The sequence below is a fragment of the Mchenga conophoros genome, linkage group LG8 (genome assembly GCF_057382185.1).
Source record: "Mchenga conophoros isolate Kocher_MC1m ecotype Shallow Benthic linkage group LG8, M_conophoros_male_GT1.1, whole genome shotgun sequence".
Taxonomy (NCBI): Eukaryota; Metazoa; Chordata; class Actinopteri; order Cichliformes; family Cichlidae; genus Mchenga; species Mchenga conophoros.
The window spans coordinates 4123685-4146416 of record NC_140533.1 but is presented as its reverse complement, the minus strand read 5'-3'; the positions used below and the strand labels follow the sequence as shown (position 1 = coordinate 4146416).

Sequence of the window (22732 nt, the reverse complement as noted above, 5' to 3'; positions counted from 1 at the left end):
TAGCATTAGATGAATGTAGTGCGACATCATAGAGGTGCAACGAGCATACAAAAGAAAGAATCGACAAAGCACCAGCATCCATCAAGCAGACAACATAGAAAAACATTAACATATGCTTCTTTACCTTGCGTCTGCCAGTGTTCAGCTTTATGGGTGTAAGGAAGGGGTCGAAGATCATGTGGCTGGTCTCGATGTTCACTGGCGACTGCCTCTTCCCTACTGAGCATAGGTTCCAGGCTGAATTTACCAGCCCCCAGAATGATGGCACTGCAACACAAAATACAAGAGCAGGTGATCATCTGCACTGATGAGATAGCGAGACCTTTGCACAGAGGTCACACAGTAACGGGTAGGGATGGGAATTCAGAATTGATTCTTGTTGAGAACTGGATCCCAGTAGTTCACTTATTTGGAGCTGTTAGTCTGCTTGCCTGTTCATTCCACTTATGTGTTACATTTGCACTTTAATAGTAGTGATGTCTACAGCATGGATATGGACATTTGCTTTTATTTTTATTCTACAAAAGGATGAGAGTGTGATGGTAAAGTGCAAACTGCAGTTGTTTCAGCACAGAAATAACTGCATTATGCTACTAACACAACTTGGGCTCTTTGCAATTGTCTGTACCAATGACTGTATAAAAGACGACGCAACACCGCCTCCTACCATTGTGCAAAAATGAAGCCAAAATATCCCGCTTGTGGAGGCTGCCATCTTGCAAATTTGGAGCCAGAGTTTGCGCAGTAGTGACTTGAGGTGGAGCGACTGTGTAAAACTCCCGCCCACATACCCGCTGGACGTGACCGCAAACACGCCCCTCTACACTTTTTACGAAGCCTGGCAGCTCGAGTTTTTTGCTGGTTTACCGCGACTGACTACTCGTTAAATTAAGGTAAAAACAACCATGTCACTGTTATAAAAAAAGACACACAGCTTATCATCTTATAGTTCTAAAATCACTCTGTTGTTAATTCGTTAGTTAGATTAGCCGCTAGCATATGCACTGTGTTGGAGGCTTGTTGCTAGCTAGTTAGCGATGCTACACACCTGTTAATCTTAATAGTCTTCAACACTTATGTTTTTGTTTTTAATCCATTTTTAGACAGCGATGAGATCAGCTGTACACTCTACAGAGGCCCAGAGTTACTGTTAATATCAAAAATGCTGTCCTTTGAGATTTTAACATAAGACTGTGAGTGTAATGGATCTAAAACTGTTTAAATCTCTACAGCCTGGTAACATGGAAACTTTAAAAACAGCAGCAGAACGTTTCAGTAGTGTAGTCTAATTTGTTCTTTTCATTTAATAATAGAGTCCATATTATATAGCTACATTCACCCTGGAGAGAAACTGGTGAGGGAGACCATCAGAACCAAGCTGGGTTTCCTGGGTCCAGAGGTTTGGAGAAACTTCTTCCCTTTCTTTCATCACAGCTGTCCTGTGCCATAAGTTCTGTTGACCCGCTGTAAGAGGCATCAATTAAGAAACACCAGGAAGACTGAAGCTCATGGCATTGATCAAGCAGGACTCGTGATCTTCACCAGCAGCTCCCTCACAGGGAAATCTTCAGCACTCCTCCGTAGGCCCGCCCCAGGAGATGGATAAACCCAGCATTCCATCAACACTGTGATGAGACCTTTGGTTTGTGTAATGTTATAAATACTCCCAAGAGGCTCCGGACTTTTACGTAAAGATATTATATTCAGTCCTGTAGAAAGTTATATATTTAAAAATATGTGATCCTCTCTGGTTACTCTGGTATGAATAACTCTGAATCACTTTATGGTAAATAACACACTATGTGTAAAAAAACTGTGAAAAAATTCCAGATGACAAGTTTGTAGTTCAACATACAAGTGACGACCTTTGACCTTCATCAGGTTTTATTTAATTCTGTCAGAGAAAATCACATAAGCAGTCAGCCTGCAGCCTCTGTTTGTACTCTTACAATCAGTTATCAGACAATGTGCTTGACATCATTTTATGGAGAAACACAATAGTATAAAAAAAACATTTTCCCCAGCAATTAAGTAAAGAACTGCATTACTTAAGAACAGAATAATATGTGTAATACATTACTTTTTTTGAGTACTGGCCCCCAACACTGATTACACCAACCTCCAACAAGCGCAATCATTTGACCACACACCATGTAATTAACTTGCACGAATGTAATGTCTTTATGCTGCTTGGTAACTTTCAAAGCGGAACCAGAGAACCTAATGAGACTCAATAAGGAACTGAATTGGTAAGTGATACCAATAATGGAATCGGAATAACTATGTTCGTATCAACTCCCATTCCTAGTACTGGCCAATGAGTTTGAGCATTTTTTATAACACAGAACTGCCAAACTCACAGTAAGAGAAATTTAATTAGTAAGCTTTAACTGCTGTGTGCTTTTGATATCTGATAGAAAAACCTAAGTGCTGATTGCTTCTAAATTCTAAAGTTTAAATTCAAATTCTAAAATGACGAGCTTTGCAAAGATTTATAATTTTTATTAACACACTTTCTCATATACTTTAATATATATCCACACATAAAAGATAGACATATTATATAGAGAGCATTGAAAATAAAACTACTCAAGTAAAGGTACTTGAAAATTCTACTTAAGTACAGTAGCAAAGTATTTACTTCATTACTTCCCACATCAGGCAAGCACAAGTAACTGAGGTGACTGAGATGAAAAAATGGGATTAAGAACATACAAAGCTAGACTAAAAACCATTTTTAAATTAATAATGGGTCAAATAGCTGTAGTAATGACAGGATTATGCTGTCGGATTCATTCCCATCATCAGGAACAGGGTGATTGAATCCGAACTGAAGCAGCCAAATACAAGGAGGTCTGTAAATGTCTTCAAAAAGGTCTCTGGCTTATGCATCCTCAAGGGTGCATAAACCACGGACTGCTGTGATAGGAATTCTAGTCCTAGTTGATATACAAAGGGAGCCTATTGAAAATCACACTCAACCACCAATCTCTGCAACATACACTCAACAAAAATATAAACGCAACACCTTTGTTACTGCTCCCATTCCCCATGGGATGGACGTAGAGACCTAAAATTCATTCCAGATACACAATATAACCATCCCTCCCAAACAGTGGTCACAAATCAGTCCAAATGTGTGGTAGTGGGCACATCTGCTATATTGAGATAATCCATCCCACCTCACAGGTGTGCCACATCAGGATGCTGATCTGACATCATGAGTAGTGCACAGGTGTACCTCAGACTGCCCACAACAAAAGGCCACCCTGGAATGTGCAGTTTTTTGCGCTATTGGGGGTCTGGGGACCCAGAACCGGTCAGTATCTGGTGTGACCACCATTTGCCTCATGCAGTGCAACACATCGTCGCATGGAGTCTATCAGATTGTCAATTGTGGCCTGTGGAATGTTGGTCCACTCCACTTCAATGGCTGTGCGAGGTTGTTGGATATTCGTGGGAACTGGTACACGCTGTCGTATACGCCGGTCAAGCACATCCCGAACATGCTCAATGGGTGACATGTCCGGTGAGTATGCTGGCCATGCAAGAACTGGGACATTCTCAGCTGCCATCTGCCCTGAACAATGTGAACCATGATTCATCCGTGAAGCGCACACCTCTCCAACGTGCCAGACACCATCGAATGTGAGCATTTGCCCACACAAGTCTGTTACGGCGACGAGCTGGAGTCAGGTCAAGACCCCGATGAGGACGACGGGCATGCAGTTGAGCATCCCTGAGACAGTTTCTGACAGTTTGTGCAGAAATTGTTTGGTTGTGCAAACCAATTGTTCCAGCAGCTGTCTGGGTGGCTGGTCTCAGACGATCTTGGAGGTGAACCTGCTGGATGTGGAGGTCCTGGGCTGGTGTGGTTACACGAAGTCTGCGGTTGTGAGGCCGGTTGGATGTGCTGCCATATTCTCTGAAACGCCTGTGGAGACGGCTTATGGTTGAGAAATGAACATTCAATGCACGGGCGACAGATCTGGTTGACATTCCTGCTGTCAGCATGCCAATTGCACGCTCCCTCATTGCTTGTGGCATCTGTGGCATTTTGCTGTGAGACAAAACTGCACATTCCAGGGTGGCCTTTTGTTGTGGGCAGTCTGAGGTACACCTGTGCACTACTCATGATGTCAGATCAGCATCCTGATGTGGCACACCTGTGAGGTGGGATGGATTATCTCAATATAGCAGATGTGCCCACTACCACACATTTGGACTGATTTGTGACCACTGTTTGGGAGGGATGGTTATATTGTGTATCTGGAATGAATTTTAGGTCTCTACGTCCATGGGGAATGGGAGCAGTAACAAAGGTGTTGCGTTTATATTTTTGTTGAGTGTAAATAAAGGATGCAACGTGCTACCACCTAGTGAGTAAGGACAAAGTAAAGGTTAGAGTAATGCGCAACACTATACTTGGGGTCAAGTTTAGTGGCATAGTGTATCTACACAGGATTTATATCCACTAGTTTATTCTGGTGTGGTTTAGTTTCATTCATATTTTTCCAGAGTGCTTAGAGTATGCTGTGACTTCTGCCTGTAGCCCAGTCAGCACCACACTGTTATCATATAGCCAGTCAGGAACTGAGTCTGGATGTTGTTTCAAAGTGATCTTAAGCATAACTGTAGCCATACTGATCAATGAACATTTAATTTCCAAAAAATATAAAATAATATATAATTCAATTGCATAAGTACATATGTTTTGAATGAAACTTAACTAGAACCTGATAACATTATGTGTTCAATTAATGTAATCTATCTGTTTATTGAATTGAGCATGGTGTAATTGAAGGGCAGATTTTCAGCAACAGAAACATTGACTGTTTAGGAATTACAGCCGGTTTTATACATTTTTCCACAATAAGACAAACAGAACGAGCCCACTGGTTATATTTACATGACAGTCCCTTTTACAACAACACTTACGATCATAACAGGATAAGAATAAAGGGGACATTCTTACAGAGCCATAATCTCAACATATAGTGAAGGTGTGGGTGGATGGATGAGGAGCCTCTACTGTGAATGTAAGTAAGAAAGAAGTATAACTGATTGGGAGCTCTGCTTCTCAAAAATTCAAGGACCTAACAAACAGCATACTTACTATACCAGTGTCTGCTGAGCCAGCCTTGGGACCTTATCTTCAAATAGGTTAAATAACATCCTATTTATAAGAGTATATTTAATACCTAAGTTCAAGCAAAGATTGGACCAAAATAAATTGTGCTGAATATGAGTAATATGTTTCAGATTGCTTAAAATCACTTGAGTGATCATTCTGGGTTAATGATATTCCAGACTACTTTATTTTTTTGTTCATGTTGTAGAAATTTTAAATCTCATTAGCATTGTTGTACTGTTCAACACTACAATTAAAATGTAGTCAGATTAGAAAGAAGAATCTCAAGCCTTTCTGTTGAATATGGAGAAAGGGGAGTTTAAAGACTTTTAGAGCACCAGCAAATCCCTTCGCATTAGGTAAACATTAATGGTCCCATATTGTACCACTTTAAGACATATTAATGTTAATGTCACATGTCCCCAGAATATTTATTCCAAGTTTTAAATCGAACAGGAATGGGACACTCTGCGCCTTCCGACCTTCTCTCTAAGTCATAATTTATTTTTACATGCATCTGAATTCTCAGCACAGTCATTTGTCTGACAAATTTACATACACATTACAATCTCACAGTTAAAAAATCCAATTATACTATCAAAGCCAACAATTACATGAATTATATTAGTCATCAACTCAATTGTCCTATTCCTGTGGAGACATCACAAAGTAATTTCCAGTGTTTTCAGCTATTCAAGCGATCGGAAAACGTAAAGGTGTTAGTTTGATAAATTTAACATATGTCACATATGACATATATAACATATGCTGTACTTGCTGCCACATACCTTTTTCGATATGTTACCGGAGCTGCTACATTTTTGTTTTAGGAACCAAGCAAGCAAAAAAAGATGAAAGAACACAGGGTGTATGACTAGAATATATAACAACTTTTAGTTTGATTCAGAATAGGCATATACCAAAGTGAGACAAACAAACTTACTGGTTGTGTGCTCTGCAGGGTAAAATTACAGTTTTCTTTTTCAGTGGCATGTGGTCATTTTAATGAGCAGAACAACTTAGTTCCTATTTAGAAAAAGCTGTCTTACCTTACCAAAATGCCCAACATGCCCCAAAATACCCCAGTGGACCATTACGGCTTTTGCTATACAGGTCAACTTGATTGTCATTGTTTATTTGATCTTTATTTTATTTTTATTCATTTTTTTCACTTTTAACTTGTTACAATTAGAACAGACAAGACCTACTACAGAACAATATGATTAACTTCCCAGACTGGAGTTGTAAAGTAATTGAATACTATGAACATATATTCGAAGGAACAGACTTTATTTCGTGTGACAGATCAGTTATACAGTATGGGATTAACAAGAAGAGGTTTTTAGAATACCAACACCTGAATGGGGCTCTGGTGGCCCTTGGGAGGTGTTTTTCTGGCAGCTACGTGTGGCGGGGCTGGAGGAAAGTCTGAGCTGGTAGTCTGGAGGGGCCCGCGGCTTCTGCCTTTGGTGAATTACGGGGAATGGGGGGTGCCTATTGGCAAACCTTTCCTCCCCATCCATAATTGCCTCTCTTGCTCCATCACACCACCACACATGAGGGACCTTAAGTTACAGGTACGTCTCTGAGGTAAAGGGGAAGCATTCCTCCTCTGTCCCCTCCTGGCCACCTGTGCCTCAATTTTATTCCACAACTTAGACACTTGCATTACTTGAACTCTCTTGTGACACATACATATAGGGCCTCGGGGGTGGGCACACTAAAAGACTTCCAGACGGTCTGTTTATTCAGCCCCACCTCTGGTGCCGGTGCCCACCTCTGTATTTCAAATACAGCAGAAATCAAGGGTCCGTGCTGATACCAGCTGGCACCATGCCCCTCCTGTGTTTAAATACACTTTAGAACAGCACGGCATCAACACAAGATATGAGCGGGCAGAGTGAGGTATGGGGTCTTTACACACACCCTCTGATCGCCATCTGGGACGGGGGGCCGGGAGGAGGAGCTGGCCATCTGGTTGAGGTCTGGGCCGGTGGGTTTCCCTGCTGCTGCAGGACCGGGGGTAGTCTGCTTTTGTCCACAAAGTGTGCATTAGGATTGGAATGCATGACCTCACACATGTTTGTGTTTATGTGTGACATTTGGTCTTAGACTCCACCTCTCTTGGAATATCTCAGCCAGGCGTTTGGGGGCCTGAGATGGCTGTGGATGGCAGTGGCTGATGCCCCCATCCTACTGGTGTGTTGGTGGTTCTCTGTGTCCAGGTCTGGGTGCTCAGGTATGCACTGGTTCAGCCCTGGCGGTTGAGTGGCGCGACTGCCCCTGCAGTGGTCCTGCTTGGGCTCTCGTGTTCTGGGGGGCCTCTAGATGTCTGGGGCCTGGATCTCCACCATGACTGTGTCATGTCTTGGGAGGCAGGGCTATGGCTCCTCACACCTACCTACTATTAGACAGTTACATGGAGAAACCTTATCACCTTATACAAACACAAGTGTTCACACAGGTGGTACAAATCATCCTGAGATGAATTGTAGCCTGTTGGCTACAATAGTGGTGAAAATTAGGCGGATCTAGTCCTTTATCCTTTGTAGCGTTTTAAGCTAATAAGTGGGATTTAGGAAGGAATTTTGAAATAAACGATTCCAGAGATCTAAACCAGTCTGATGACGGTTTACTTGGGATCATTGAAAATAAATAAATAATAAGACCAAATAATAAATAATATTATTATAATAAATAATAAGACGATCATTTGTATTAAAGTGACTCTTCCCATGAGTGATATGGGTAGAGGTTTCCATCTAGCCAGATTGTCTTCTACTTTCTTTAAAAGTGGGATGTGATTTTAATTTTGTTAAATCTGCAAGCTTAGGAGAGGCATTAATACCTAAATATTTAATATTTCCCGATTGCAGTGGGGTAGAAGAATAATTATGGAAGTAGCAATTAATTGGAAGAACTCCAGATTTTAACCAGCTTATCGAATAATATGAAACTCTTGAAAAAGAGTTTATTAATGTAATTACCTCAGAGAGTGTGGTTTGTGAGTGCTGGACAAAAAGTAACACATCATCTGCATAAAGACCGATCTTATGTTCTACACTCTTGCATTTTATGCTCTTAATCGCTATAGCCTGTGAATTCCTGCTGCTAGTGGTTTGATAAAAAGGGGAGAGTGGGCATCCCTGTCTGGTGCCCCTCTGGAGACATAAGCTGGAGGATGTTTGGTCATTTGTTCTGACACGAGCTGTTGGGGAATTATATAATATTTTTAACCAGTTTATGAAAGAGTTTCCAAGACCAATTTGTGTAAAGTTGCAAATTAAAAATTTCCAGTTAACTCTATCAAAGGCTTTTTCTGCAGCTAGAGACAATATTGTGGTTTCAATGTTTTTACAAAATGGATAGTCTACCAAATTAAGTAATCCACATGTATTTGTTGATGGGTGCCTACATTTAATGAAACCAGTTTGGTCAGGATGTGTTATATGGGGGGTTATCTTCTCTACTGTCTTTGGCAAGCTTTGCATGTTATTTTAAGGCCCACATTAATAAGGGATATTGGACAATAGCTGGTGTGAAATATAGGGTCTTTGTCTGGTTTTAGCAGGAGACTAATGTTGGCAGAACTCATACTTGGTGGTAGTCTGCCATTTTCCTTGAGTTCCTGCAGCAATCTGTGGAATTGTCCAGAATTCTTTGTAGAATTCTGCTAGAAATCCATCTGGATCTGGAGCCTTATTATTGGGCATTTTCAGGGCATCCTCGAGTTAATCTAATGTCAGTGTAACATATTTGTTAAATACTTCTGAATTTCACACAAAACACCTTTTTTTAAAATTAAATATTTCATTTTGCATTTAATCTCCTGCCTGTGTAATCTGAGTCTGTGTGTGTTCATGTGTGTGTGCGCGCTGTAGGACGCTTTCAGGTTTAGTGTCCAAAATCTTCAGGTTGTCCAACAAAATGCTCCAGCTCTGACCTCAGCAGAATCCTACAGGTCGTCAGAAGTCAAGGTTACCTTGCTTCACCATGGTCACTAGGAAACCGCTGCGGAGAACAGGGCTGCTTCCCTTCTTCACCTTGTTCAGCAGCTGCAACTGGTTCGCCGTGATGTATTGCCATCACTTAGCTTGCATGAGCTGGATCCAACCATCTCTACTGTCCTGCCACTTGTAGCCCACAGGAGGCGCCCTTCCAGACGTGAGAGACATGATATGGATTCCAGGGCACTAGCCCTATTGAAACACTGGGAGAAGCTCAAGGTTCGGGATGGGATTCTCTACAGGGAGACAAGAGACCCTGTGAACAAAACAAAGAGACTCCAGTTGGTGTTGCCAGCGAATTTACAGGCTCAGGCCTTGGAAGGTGTCCATGATTTGGCAGAGCACCAGGGTCAAGCTCGGACCCTCCATTTAGCAAGACAACGTTTTTTCTGGCCCAACATGGAGAGGGATGTGAAGGAGCATGTTCGGTGCTGTGGGAGGTACATACTCGCCAAGACTCCAGAGCCTGCAGCACGAGCCCCATTAGAGAGCATTAAGACCTCTGCTCCCATGGAGCTCGTCTGCATCGACTTCTGGTCAGCAGAGGACAGAAAGAAGCGCTCTGTTGATGTGCTTGTGGTGACTGACCACTTCACGAAGATGGCCTTTGCTTTCCCATGGAAGAATCAGACTGCAAAGCAGGTTGCCAGAAAGTTGTGGGACTTTGTTTTTTGTGTCTATGATTTCCCTGAGCGTATTCACTCAGACCAAGGTCCCAGCTTTGAGAGTGAGCTGTTGTCTGAGCTTCTGCAGATTTCTGGCGTTGCCAAGTCCCACACTACTGCTTATCACCCTATGGGCAATGGTGGCACAGAGCGGTTTAACCGCACACTTGGCAATATGTTACGAGCTCTCCCTCTCAGAGCCAAACAGGAATGGCCACAGCAGGGTTTATACGGTTGTGGAGAAGCATTCCAGGACCTGCATCTACAAGATCAGTGACTCTTCAGGCCAGAGTAAGGTCGTACACAGAAACTTTCTGTTGGACGTGAGTTTCCTTCCTGTTCAGGATTCATTGGGAAGTCAGTCCCTGGACGGTTTCTCCAGTGAGGGGGATCTCAGTGTCCTTCTGCTCAGACCCAGCACTTTGTTCTTCCCTCTCCGTTTGACTGTTCCACTACCTCTGATGTGATACGGTCTGGCGCAGTTTCTCCTCCAGCTGCCTGTCATGGGGACACTGTCGTTCCACGGACTGTTCCTGTTTTTGACTCAGACATGAATCAGATCTCTGGTCAGCCATCCAACTTGCCAAGACATGACCCTGACCATGCTACTGTTCGAGGCATAGTGGGTACCAGAGCAGGTCGGGTGGTCAAGTCAGTCAACAGGCTGATAGAGAACATGGTCCAGAAACCTACCGTCTGGGACTTGATACCACCACAGAAGGCTTGGTCTCTGGCATAGACCGTTTCCCAGTCACCCCATTGTATATTATGAATGTGTATTTACTTGGGGCATCATGACGCCCGTCCAGTGTGTCTTTGGGGGATCACGTTTGATGAGGTGTAGGCTGCACCTTTGTGTTCTAAAAGGGTTGGAGGCCTGAAGAACCTATCCAACTTCTTTTAATTTGTTTACAGATAATTTTTTAACTGAACTATGGGATAAGATCCTCGGGTTGCCTGGTCCGGAGGTGATGGCAGTTCAGCATCGATGTGCCTCTTGGTATTGCAGTACCGTTCATATGTGTAGTGATTTTGGTGAAATTGAGGGGGGGGGGGGGGGGGGGGGGGGGGGGATCTAACATATTTGTTAAAAACTTGTGAATTTTACCCATATTTAAATTAAATATTTCATTTTGCATTTTAATCTTCTGCCTGTGTAATCTGAGTCTGTGTGTGTTCGTGTGTGTGCAATGCGTGTGACGTAGGCGAGTGCATGTGTGCCCCGGTCACAGCTCCTTTCAATATGGCCGGAGGTAAGTCACCGCCATGCTGCTCTCAGCTAATTAAAGTGTGTTAAGACCACAAGCTGCAATGCGAATATAGCTGAACCGCCGAGTTTTTGTCTGTTACTGAGAGACTCGTTCGGTGTAAGTTTTGTGGAGGGCGGAGTTTGCTAATTTAAGTTTTTAATGAGCTTTAGCCGAGAACACAGCAGTAATGTTAGCATGCTGAGTTACCCTGGTCGCTAGCGGCAGGTGAAAGGAATCGCTGCAGTATTTTTTTTAACAGCATGCACTGTTTTCCTTCGTCAGGAGAGGTATCCTGGCAGGCGCATGACACACACAGATCAGACCTGTATTCCTGTGTTGCAGGTAAGGAGATGTTTTCTATGTTTTGGGGATGCGGTCCTTCATTCATTGTTTTTCTGGTACAGTGTTATATTGCCTGTTGGATGGTGTTTAATAATATGATTGTACTTAAGTATAAGATTTGAACTATAAGCACCAAAATATTGGGTCCTGGTTATTAAATTGTATTTGTCTGATTGTTTATTTGTTTTTGAATTATTTCATTTGAGAGTTTAAGTTAATATTTTAAAACAAATTGTTGTATTTGATTTATTATATTATTGTAGCGTTAATAAAGCTGCAGGCACAGCTCCTTTAAACATGGCCGGAGGAGAGGTGTCCTGGCAGGCGCACAAGACCTGTATTCCTGTGTTGCAGATGTGCAGTAAAGAACCCAAAAACCCAGTGGTGTCTCCTGCCTCTTGCTTACCAGAACACAACGCACTGACAGGCGTAACTTACAGACGGGTTACATCAGTGTTGAATCCAGTGCCATTGCTTGACTGTCTGGTAATTTCGGAATGGTTATGTTGTCAAGAAATTTATCAATTTTGTTTGTTTGATGGGTTTATCTGTGGTGAATATAAAGTTTTATAAAAGTCCATAAAAGTGTTGTTTATTCTTTCAGGTTCATATACTGTGTGTTCAAAATAAGTCATTAATGGCACATATATTTATTTTTTCTTCCTTTATTTTTAACTGGTTAACTACAAATAGACTAGATTTGTTACCATGTTCAAAATTTTGTAGGGGGAAGGGAGGTCTTTGTACTAAAAATTATTTTTTTTAAATAAATTTACTTTTACAATTACAATTTTACAAGTGCAAAAACGCATCTATACATAGATTTTTGCTCAAGATATACTTATCGAATCTCATCATGAATCAGAATTATTAATAAGTTTTAGGAGGGTCAGAGTTTTACCGATGCTGTACCGATGGTTACACTTTAGAAATAGATTTATACCATATTTCTGAATCTATGCCTCGCCACAATAATATGGCAGATGTGCACAGATATTCAGTATGGATTTTTATAAGTATGTGTGCGCCTTGCTATACTATTTAAAACTTAGTTAGCCAAAAATGAATGCTTTGTAATGCTTCTGAAAAACAAAACAAAACAAAAAAAGGTTCAACAAATTGTGATCCAGTCTGAGTGAATGTGAAATTTTATTTTTTGATTTCCATATTAACCTTTTAACAAAATGGTGTTGGGATTTTTAAAATTAAAAAAATGGTTGGAAGGTCCAAGCCTAGGTGAAAATGAATGCTGAAGTTGAATGCAATTGGGATTGCTCACTAGACCGTCTGTTGTTTTGCAGTGTAGGAGGTGTCCCAGGCCTCCACAGGATTTCCCCCCTTTGAATTACTGTTTGGCAGGAAGCCAAAGTGGTTGTTGGACCTAATTAAAGAAAAAACTGAGTGGAAGATCCAAGTGTAGCTAAGAATGAAATTCAATACGTTCTGGACCTAAGAGCAAAGCTACATACAGTGGGGAGGTTGTCATGGGAGAATTTGTTCCAGGCCCAGGAACGTCAGCAGTGCCTGTACAACAGAAGGGCTAGGTTAAGACAATCTTCACTTCGACCACCTTGTTAGTATACATCACCCGAAAACTGTTGGAGCAAGAGACCAGGTATAATCTAGCAGAGGAGTACCTGGCTATACGGTGGGTGGTCATTTCTCTTCATTATTACCTTCTGGGATGCCCATTCACCCCCCATTCCGATCATACCCCACTGTAGTGGTTCCATCACATGAAGTATGCCAAATGCCGAAATCGCTTGTTAATATCTGGCTCTCCAGCCTTTAACTTTTTAATTAAAAGAAAATAATTTAAAATTTAAAATACATTCTGCTTAAATGCATTTAGAAACAGAATTTACAGCTTTTGAACACAAGATTTAGAGCTTGTTGTGTGAACACCTGAAGGCATTGTGATTACAGTGGGTGTTCATGTGTGTCTGGCTGTCGAGGGAAATGGTCAGTGACAGCGGGTCGTGTTTGTGCTTGTCCTGTGATGCTGGGATAATCCTGCTGGCCCAGCAGTGTGCGAGTGCCTCATTAGCACTGCCCAGTCAACAGAACAATAAACATGCCAGTCAAGATAATGCCTCCTGTCATATTGTTAATGGTTTGGGATATACAAGCTGGCGGCCAGGAGAGGCTTTCACTCTCAGGGGTGGAATAACATAAAATATAAGGGTAAACTGAAGCTAGGCGATGGATGAAACAGTGGAAGAGGATGTGGACTACTCAGTGGACTACTCAAAGTAAAGAAGAGACATTAGAGAGTACTGGTTAGGAAGTGTCACCTAAAAGTTCAGAAAAAAAGGCTGTCTAAACAGATTTATGAGTAAGTCAATGGGGATGATTCCTCTAAGTACAGACAGAGATGCCAGATTGTCACAGTGGTTAAAAAAATTCTGTGAAATCAAGCCTTTCGTCCTTTCAAATAAATTAACATTCTAACAATATGTGACACATTAATAAGTGAAAAATGGAAATTTCCAGTAGGTGTAAATGTTTTTCCAGTGTATTAACCCCTTCCACTGTAAGCACAGGGACTAGCTGCATGCTTTATATGCAGACAGGAGTGCAGATGTGGGAAGTACACATACTTAATAATTGTAGAATTTTCAAGTATCTGTACTTGAGAACATTTTTTCTGACAACGTTTTACTTTTACATAAATTCGGCACAACGCTGGAATGAGCGCAGATGTCCAGGAAGATCTCCAGGGAAGTTGCAGTTGCAGTATTTCAGCATTTAGCTAGCCATACAAAAAGGAGCAAACTTAAATCAAAAAACTTACCAGTCTGTCTCAGCTACCGCAGTGAACCCAATCAGATAATTTAGTGACCTGTTAACTTATTAGCTGTTAGGTAACTGTGTCACTGAGTGAGAACTGCCTTGCTGACATTTCACTAAAATCACTTGAAAAAGAGAAATCTATAGAAAATTTGACTACTTATTGTGATACAAACAATGTTTTAAGCTGTCAACAATCATGAATGGTTTTGCAGACCGTGTAGCAGTTGTTACTTGGCTTTCAGTGAGCCTTCAATCCTGCCCACTCACACTCACATGCTCTAGAGTCAACAAGTCAACAAAACATAAGATCTTTTGATGTTTCACAAGGTAGTGAGTCAGCTACATGACAAAACTATAGATAGCCAGACTTGATTGCTTATCTGTTGATCCATCACATAACCATAATGGGAAATCCAACATGCCTACCTTTATCACCTGTTATTTGTCATTTTGTTCTTAAATTAGTATTTCTAATTTAAAAGAGCGCCACCGGTTGCTACTAAAAATGTCTTTAGCCCATGGGTCTGGTATTTGAGTATTCGATTTTCTTTTGCAAATTTTTCAGAAAATATATAAATGTTCAAAGACAAACAACTTAATTCAGTAAAACAAAAAGACAACAACATTGAAAATTGTAAATGAAGTGAACGCAGTATATAAGCAACTTATCTTTATCTGAGTTTTAGCGTTATCCCTCCTGATCCACAGAGAGACTCAATTAGTTTCAATATTCATTTTTGGCATTTGAGGGCAAATCTTGCCACCTGCCACACTGATAAACACCTTGCAACTCAAGGAAATCATGCCTTTATCCTCAGAGGATGGTTTATACTCACTAATCTAGCCACAGTGGTGAGTAAAAAAAAATCAGGAACAAGTAGAGTAACAAATTCAGTAATAACTTCCTAAAGGTAAAAATATCTACAGCTCAGAGAATACAGTTCTAGGGATAATTTGTTTTTGTCATAGCAGATAGCTATGCTGGGGAGGTGACTGTATTAAAAAAGAGTGGATGTCTTAAAGAAAATGTAAATATAATGACTTCAAGGTGTAATGATGACAACCCAGCAATAAGGCTGTATCTTACACAACAGAACTGAGTGAAGCAACCTCTTTGTATGTGGCAGAATGAATCTGAGCTTGAGCGTTTCTTCCAGTTTCCCACACCTTTGTATTGCCATTTTAATCAACAGAGTGCCTGGGCCACCTCAACACTTTATATTATTGCATTTTTGTTACTGTTCACCAGACTACACAGAGAACATGTCCAAGCAAGTATGTATGTGGTTATATGTGGTTTTAAATCCTTGGGAAAATGTGCAGAGGCAATCTCTACCTCACTCTCTCGGGTCATCTGATTCTCAGTCTAGGAAACACTTCAACCATGAGTCTATCCAGATGAATGAAGAAGATGATTAAAACTAGCCGTGGCCCTGTATCTAATCCTTAGGGGTCAAAATGTAGCATCTCTTGAAGCAAATGAGAGAAGCAGGGTGCAAAACCAGAGTTTTCAACAGTGTTTGCTTTGTCTGTCAAAACACATAGATTCTCATCAAGCTAGATAAAAATTCAATTCCATTCAATCAATACATTTTCAAAATGTGGCACTTGACTTAAAGACCTGTTTGATGCTAATGCTCTCTTTTAACCCTTTTTCAGTCATCAGCTATGAATTTCTAAAACAACCTTTTAGCTGAAAATAAAAGACAGAAAATTTCCAGTGCTAATCGCTTGGCCAAGCTCCTGAAAAGGTCCCGTAATAGAAATTGTGTCTTTCATGTGTCCATAAAGGGGACTTCAGTCCCACCAAACAATTAAAGTCCATACTGTATACATCTTCTACAAAGGCTTATTTCAGATGAGAAATATTAATAATTGCTTCTTAGACTCTGTCTGCCACTATATGGGTTGTTTTAAGCATAATGGTACCTGAGTGACAGTATCAACGCTGCTCTTCCCTCATTCTCCTTCCCACACCCACTCATATACACATACACACTGTTCGTGCTAATGAAGCGACAGAGTATTAGAGCTGAAAGCCTTGGCTGCTTGCTGTTGTTGGCAGTATTAAAAAGCTTTTCTCTCCCTCTGGTAAACAGTCACACACTCACTTACAGGAGGATTGTGGGTGAGCAACCTACAGGTAATAATAATGTGATTTGTTCAAGATCCTTGTAAAAAAATGTCTGAAAGAAGGTCAAAAGTCAGTGGCAGCTCCAAGAAATATAACTGATTTGGACTCTTGCTAAATCATGTTTCAGCACTAGACATTTGCAGCAATCAGGGGTTTAGGATGTGCTTGCTTACTAAATTACTTTTTAGTTTATTCAGGGTTTCAGCACTGACTTATTGAAGGATTTTGTATTCCAAACGCACCCTGTGGTCAGTCTGAATGACGTTTAACAATGTAAATATATCAATGTCTGTCTTTTCAATATTTTTTTTCCATTTAATGAGTTTCCTGTTGTACAAATTTACAAAACTTCAAATTACACTATTAACTCCAGACAAATAGACAAGTAATTCTAAACATTACTGGCTCGATTTTACTGTTTAAGAGCTATTTTTGTAAGAATTCCCTGAGAAACAAAGGATAGAAAAAAACTGCATCACTGGCCATTAGTATAAGTGAAAGCGAATGGATTTGTTGGTGCCTTTAATACAATGACATTTGATTGTGTTGGGTTTTTTATGAGAGAAGAAAAATATGCTTGAATTATTTTTTATTTATTTTAAATTATAAGTTTTCACAATTTATTATCAAATGATTAGAATTTCAAATTTGTTTTACATGGCACCATGGACCTCCATCTCTCTGGATCAGAGACAAAGTTTTTATGTTTCACATAAGTCTCACCACTGTTAGATTCTGGAGGAGTATCATCTAAAGAGTTTTGAAAAGGTTTAATTATTTTCCAATTTGTGTTTTAGTCTGCTTTTGGACAGTCAGCATTGTCTGTGAAAGCCTGAACTCAACAGAATGCCCTGCCTGATATCATTGAAAGCTGGGGACGTAACAAAAGTGACCGGGTCAGAAAAAGGAGTCAAGGAGGCGAAACAGTTAAATAAAACAGTTTTATTGAAGTAATTCAACTAAAAGAGACGGACAAGCCGCTATCACCACAAACAAAACACAAACAAAACTCAGGCGTTGGTCAAATAAAGCAAAAAGTCAAAAGGAAAGCGCAGCTCACTAGCTGGAAACCACACTACACAGCTCACTAGCTGGAAACACCGCAAAAACACTCGGCTCACTAGCTGTACCCACACAAAATGGCACTCTGGCCCAGAGCTCACCCTTCTCTGGGCTTAAATACCTTTAATTGCTGATGGGAGTCAGCTGTACAGGGGGGAAAGGTGGCACCTCAGGCAGAGGAGGTAGTGGGACACGCCCACACAGGCACCCTCAGGAGAGAGAGAGAGGCCCTGCTAGGGCTGTAACACTTTTGACAGACACACAAATCTGTAAAAAAAAAAATTCTTGTTTAGTCTATGTGGGGTGAATGTGCAAATTAATATGTTGTGCATAACTCCATTTTTTGTGATATTTGATTGTTGCGAAGTTGCACTTGTAATCTGACAAAAAAAACTGCAGCTCCAAATGAATTCTAATCTGACTGGTACTTTTTTAAAGAGCATCAGTTAAGATTATAATTAAATATGGGTATGAGACAATAAAGCTCATGTCTGAATTATGACAGTGATACTAAGGTGAGTTGTTGACGATATGCTGAATTCTTTTATTGGTAGGTACTGCTGTTTTTGCCACTGTTAGTGGTGTTACTTAAACTTTCTTTGAAGTTGACCCAACACTGTCAAATAAACGGTCAAAATTGCAGATAGTTTAAGCCTATATTTGAATTATGTTTTATATTTATACTTTGCTTGGGCTTTAAAAACAGATGCTGCAGATGAAAAAAAATACATAAAAGCAACTTTTAAACATTATAATCTACCACATTGTAAAGATAAATTTTTGGGTGTAGCAGTCCTAATTCTGGTAATTGACACAGTTGGCATTTTTACCAGCTTCATTTCCTGTTTTCAAATAGACTAAGCTTTTTTTAAACTACTACCTGTTATCCAGACTTATTGACCAAAGCACTTAAATTGCTTATACAGTCATTCAGCAAGTTTAATACTAAACCACTACACAGTGCTTTTCCTATCATACTGCTTATTTTTCTGCAGCATCTGTGTTGGTTTCATTCTGCATTATTTGTTTAACCTCTGAAGATTTTTTCTGACATTCGATTTTTATCTTGGTAAAATCATTCAATCTGCTGCCACTAATCTTATTCATAACAGTGATTGGCCGTATGCTACCAGTGCCACCATGTGATTACCAGTGTTGAGAAGGTTACTTTTAAAATGTATTCCATTACAGATTACAGAATACATGTCCCAAAATGTATTCTGTGACGTATTCCGTTACGTTACTCAATGACAGTAACGTATTCTGAATAGGGATGGGTATCGTTTAGGTTTTATCCGATACCGGTGCCAAACCGGTACTTTTGAAACGGTGCAGGTGCATAAACGGTGCTCAAACCGGTGCTTAAAGAATGGAGAACACAAAAGTGATCCAAAAACCTCTCATGTTCAGCTGTTTTTTTGTAAAAAAAATAACAATGTTAGCCTTTTCTGTAGCTATGGGGCATATATGGTATCACTCTTGGCTGGAAGCAGTGCTTAAACAATGGAAAAAACACAAAATTGTTCCAAAAACCTCTCATGTTTAACTGTTTTCCACTTTTTTTTTGGTCATTTTAGCCTTTTTGGCCAGGGTGAAGGAAGTATCTGCCATCAAACAAGAAGACAGCCGCATGTAGCTATGATGATGTTTGCTAGTTCACCTTACGTGCATTAATGTAATAACGTGGTTAGCCTACTCAACGTAAATTACACACGAACAACATTAAGCTACTCACGCAGAGAAGAACGGCTGCTGCTGCCATCATCATCCGTCATCATTTCTGCTACACTGGCAGGGCTAGGGGCCAGGACTCTGCTCTTCGTGTTTTTGGGGGATGTTGCTAACGCCGGGTCCGATAACAGGCAACCCACCCGCAGTACATGTGCTCGGTGTGAGGTCTATCAAATACGGCGCATTTCTCGGCTTTAAAAAAAAACGCTATGCGTCGCCAGGTGTTTCATCAGATTCGAGGTGTTACCTCCTTTGATAGTATCACAGTATCAGCTTAAAGCACTTGTTGCAGGCTGCTGAGTATGCATCTTTTGCTGTGAAGTACAGCCAGACTTTTGACCGCTTCGCCTTGGGCATTTTTAATCTGTAGCTCTGCTCTACAGATTACCTGGCCCCGCCTATTATCCTCGGAAACGTAAAATCATTGGCTAGAATCTAAAGTGCATCACAGCTCAGGAAAAAAAGCACCGAAATAAAGCACCGAAATAAAGCACCGAAATGTGCGCTGCTTTTCGGTCTGGTCTGGTTACTACCGTTTATGTCAGAACCGATACCGGTACCCATCCCTAATTCTGAATACTTTGGATTACTTAATATATTATCATGCTGTTTACAACTACGTGAATGTACTATTGCTGTGTGATTTATTACTATTACTGAAGGTCCGCGGCTCTGAACCTTAGTAAAGGGACCTCTGACTAATCTGACTAATTCTCCTTATCTTTCCTCATGTGGTGCATTTTCCATTGTTATACCTCTCTGACCTGTCTTCCCCATGTGATGTTTGTGTAATGTATGTATGGTCAGAAGGGTAAGATGGCGCTGGCAAAGGTCGGCAGCCTTAACCCAATTTCCTTCGAGGTCAACCTTCAGGATCAATAAAGTTTTGAATTTAATTGCTCCTCAAAATTAACAGAGCGGGGCCAAGTTAAAAAAATTAAAACACATTTTTATAGCAGCTGCCGTACAGCTCAATTCAGTATTTGTTCTCTTATTTGACAATTTAGAACACATTCTCATGTAAAAGAATTATATGGTTTTGACAGTTTGGTTGGTTGGTTTGGTGACCATTATCCATTTTGATGTATAGACTTGCAGTTTAACTGCCACTGCACTTTAATTTGTAAAGTTTTTCTTTTAATTAAAAAACAACTACTTTGAGATTTATCCCATTGTCTTTTTTACACTACTCAGAAGCGGCTGTCCTCCTGCTGACAAAAAAGTAACTATGTAACTTTTACTCTGAGAACATTTTAAATGAGCTACTTTTTACTTTTACTTGAGTAAATTTTTAGACAGGTAATTTTACTTGTACTTAAGTAAAATTTCAGCAAAGTAATAGTACTTTTACTTGAGTAAAGTATTTTAGTACTCTTTCCACCTCTGACAGTTACTCATATTTTGTATTTTAAACACGTAACGGCGGTACATGTATTCCGTTACTCCCCAACACTGGTGATTACATGGGGAAAATTCTGGGTTAATTTAGCAAGTTGATAAGCAGCTGTAGACTGTGAATGTAGAAATGAATCAAGATAATAGAAAGATACCCTTGGTATGTCAAATTTGCTTCAAAATTCAGAACCCAGGCTTCAGGGGAGGAGGAAAAGGAAGCAGATGAAGTGCAGATGAGGAACGTGAGAGTAGTGGTTGTGGCAGATGCAGAACAGCAGCAGAAACAGATAATGAAAAAAACAAAACACACAAATAAAGATATAAATCCTAATATCTATACCCATATGTAGTTTGAAAGAGCTTTAAATGATTTCAAGCACACCAGAAGACCTACAACATAATGGCTATAAAAGAAAACAATCAAGGTATTGGAATGTGCCAGTGAAAATGAAAAGTTGGCCTTGGAGCTGATTAAAATTCTTCACTCTGGTCATGTCACAATGAACAGTTTCAAAATCCCTCTATAATGGACTGATTCTTATATAGCGCTTTTCTACTCTCCCGAAGTACTCAAAGCGCTGTATACAACATGCCTCATTCACCCATTCACTTCCTTCTACAATTAAGTGCAATCTAAGCATTCATACACATTCACACTCCGATGGACGCATCGGAGAGCAACTTGGGGTTAGTATCTTGCCCAAGGATACAGACTGGGGAAGCCAAGGATCAAACCACCAACCTTCCAGTCAGTAGCTGACTAGCACTAGCTCTACCACCTGAGCTACAGCCACCCCAACTGGACACTATATACTGTACACCACTCCAGCCAGCTACAATAGATTTAGAACTAATTAATACACTGTATTCCATACTAATGGAGCATGCTCACCAAGTCCTCAGTATGCATTTGTGTTTTATCTCTGGATGAAACATTTTACTAGTAATGTTTTCGGACAGACCTGTAGAGCTCTGAATATACTAGTGTACATTGCCATTAGTCAAAGCACCTGAACAGAGAGATATAATTTGAGGTGCAAGAGTGTGTTATATCATCCACAATGTGAAGTCTCTTCTCACAACAACATGGGAGTGGGTGGAACTGAAAGTTGGTTGCTCATTAATTTGGCCACTGTCTTTGGCTTGCAGTGCTGAAACAAGTACAAGATTTTTTTGAATTATGCTCTCTTACTTCCCAAATGTAGGAGACAGGCAACCCTGTCAAGGTGACATTTACAGGGCAAACCACCAGCACCAGCTCTTTTTCTCATTCAATTAGTCAGTTCCCGTGGCATTGCTTTACACGGAATGCTTGGAAAAATTGAATAAAAGCTTACGTCACACGAAGCATCCTGTCCACTGAGTGGACATTTTCATACAGATACCTGCTATGTATGCTTGTGAATCACTGCACAGTTACACGGAGACAAACTGACAAAGTCAAATGCCTTCTTGGCATTTTGCTGAGCTTGCCTTAAAAAAAACTTAAAAAAAAAAAAAAGCTACTCCTGTTTAAAGAAATAACTGAATTTTCTGTAAGAATTTGATGTTTAAATTCATTTATCCCTAACCTTTCACATGTCTGCAGTAGCATGTGTATTAGCCGACTCAAGCAAACATGTAAACCATGATTGTCCATTTATTTTCAGAGTTAGGGAATAAATGTTGTAAATGCTGTTCCCCTCTCTCTGATATTCTCCCTGTAAAATGCAGTTAACAGTCTTAACTCTCTCATTGCTAACGCCCTGTATTATTGGTGAATAGTCAAACTTAATTTACTTGTTTAAATCACATTTTTCTGTGTTTTCAAAAATGTTCTTTATGATGATGATGTTGCAAATGTATTTTTTTCCTCACACCTTTATCAGTATGTGGGTGAAAATACAGGAAAAAATAACTGTGACCCTAAAATAATATGAAATACATGAAGCTATATATTTAAGACAAACCTTTATCCAATTTTTTCACAGAATCAAGACATGCTGTGATGTATACAAGGCCACAATCAACCTTCGGTTTATGAATAGGCATTTTGGAAAAATATTGAACTTCTCTTACCTCAGTCCTGCACTTCCACAGGACTGAAAATACCTCAACCCTAGAGTGTGTTGAGGTCACGTCCACTTCTGCTACTGCTGTATGCCTTTACTTTTCTGATGACTCCTATGACTCCATTGGGTGTGTTACTACTGGAATACTGACTTTCCTAGGCTTTGAGACAT

At 40.2% G+C, this 22732-nt stretch overlaps 1 protein-coding gene across 1 annotated transcript in view; it reads right to left on the bottom strand.

Annotated features, from left to right (window-relative positions):
* ca10a (carbonic anhydrase 10 (inactive)a) overlaps positions 1 to 22732 on the bottom strand; it is a 324330-nt gene that overhangs the window by 185556 nt on the left and 116042 nt on the right. Inside the window, exon 3 of the mRNA XM_085283645.1 lies at positions 125 to 267. Coding sequence (XP_085139771.1) covers positions 125 to 267 — 143 coding nt within the window. The remainder of the gene's footprint in view (positions 1 to 124; positions 268 to 22732) is intronic.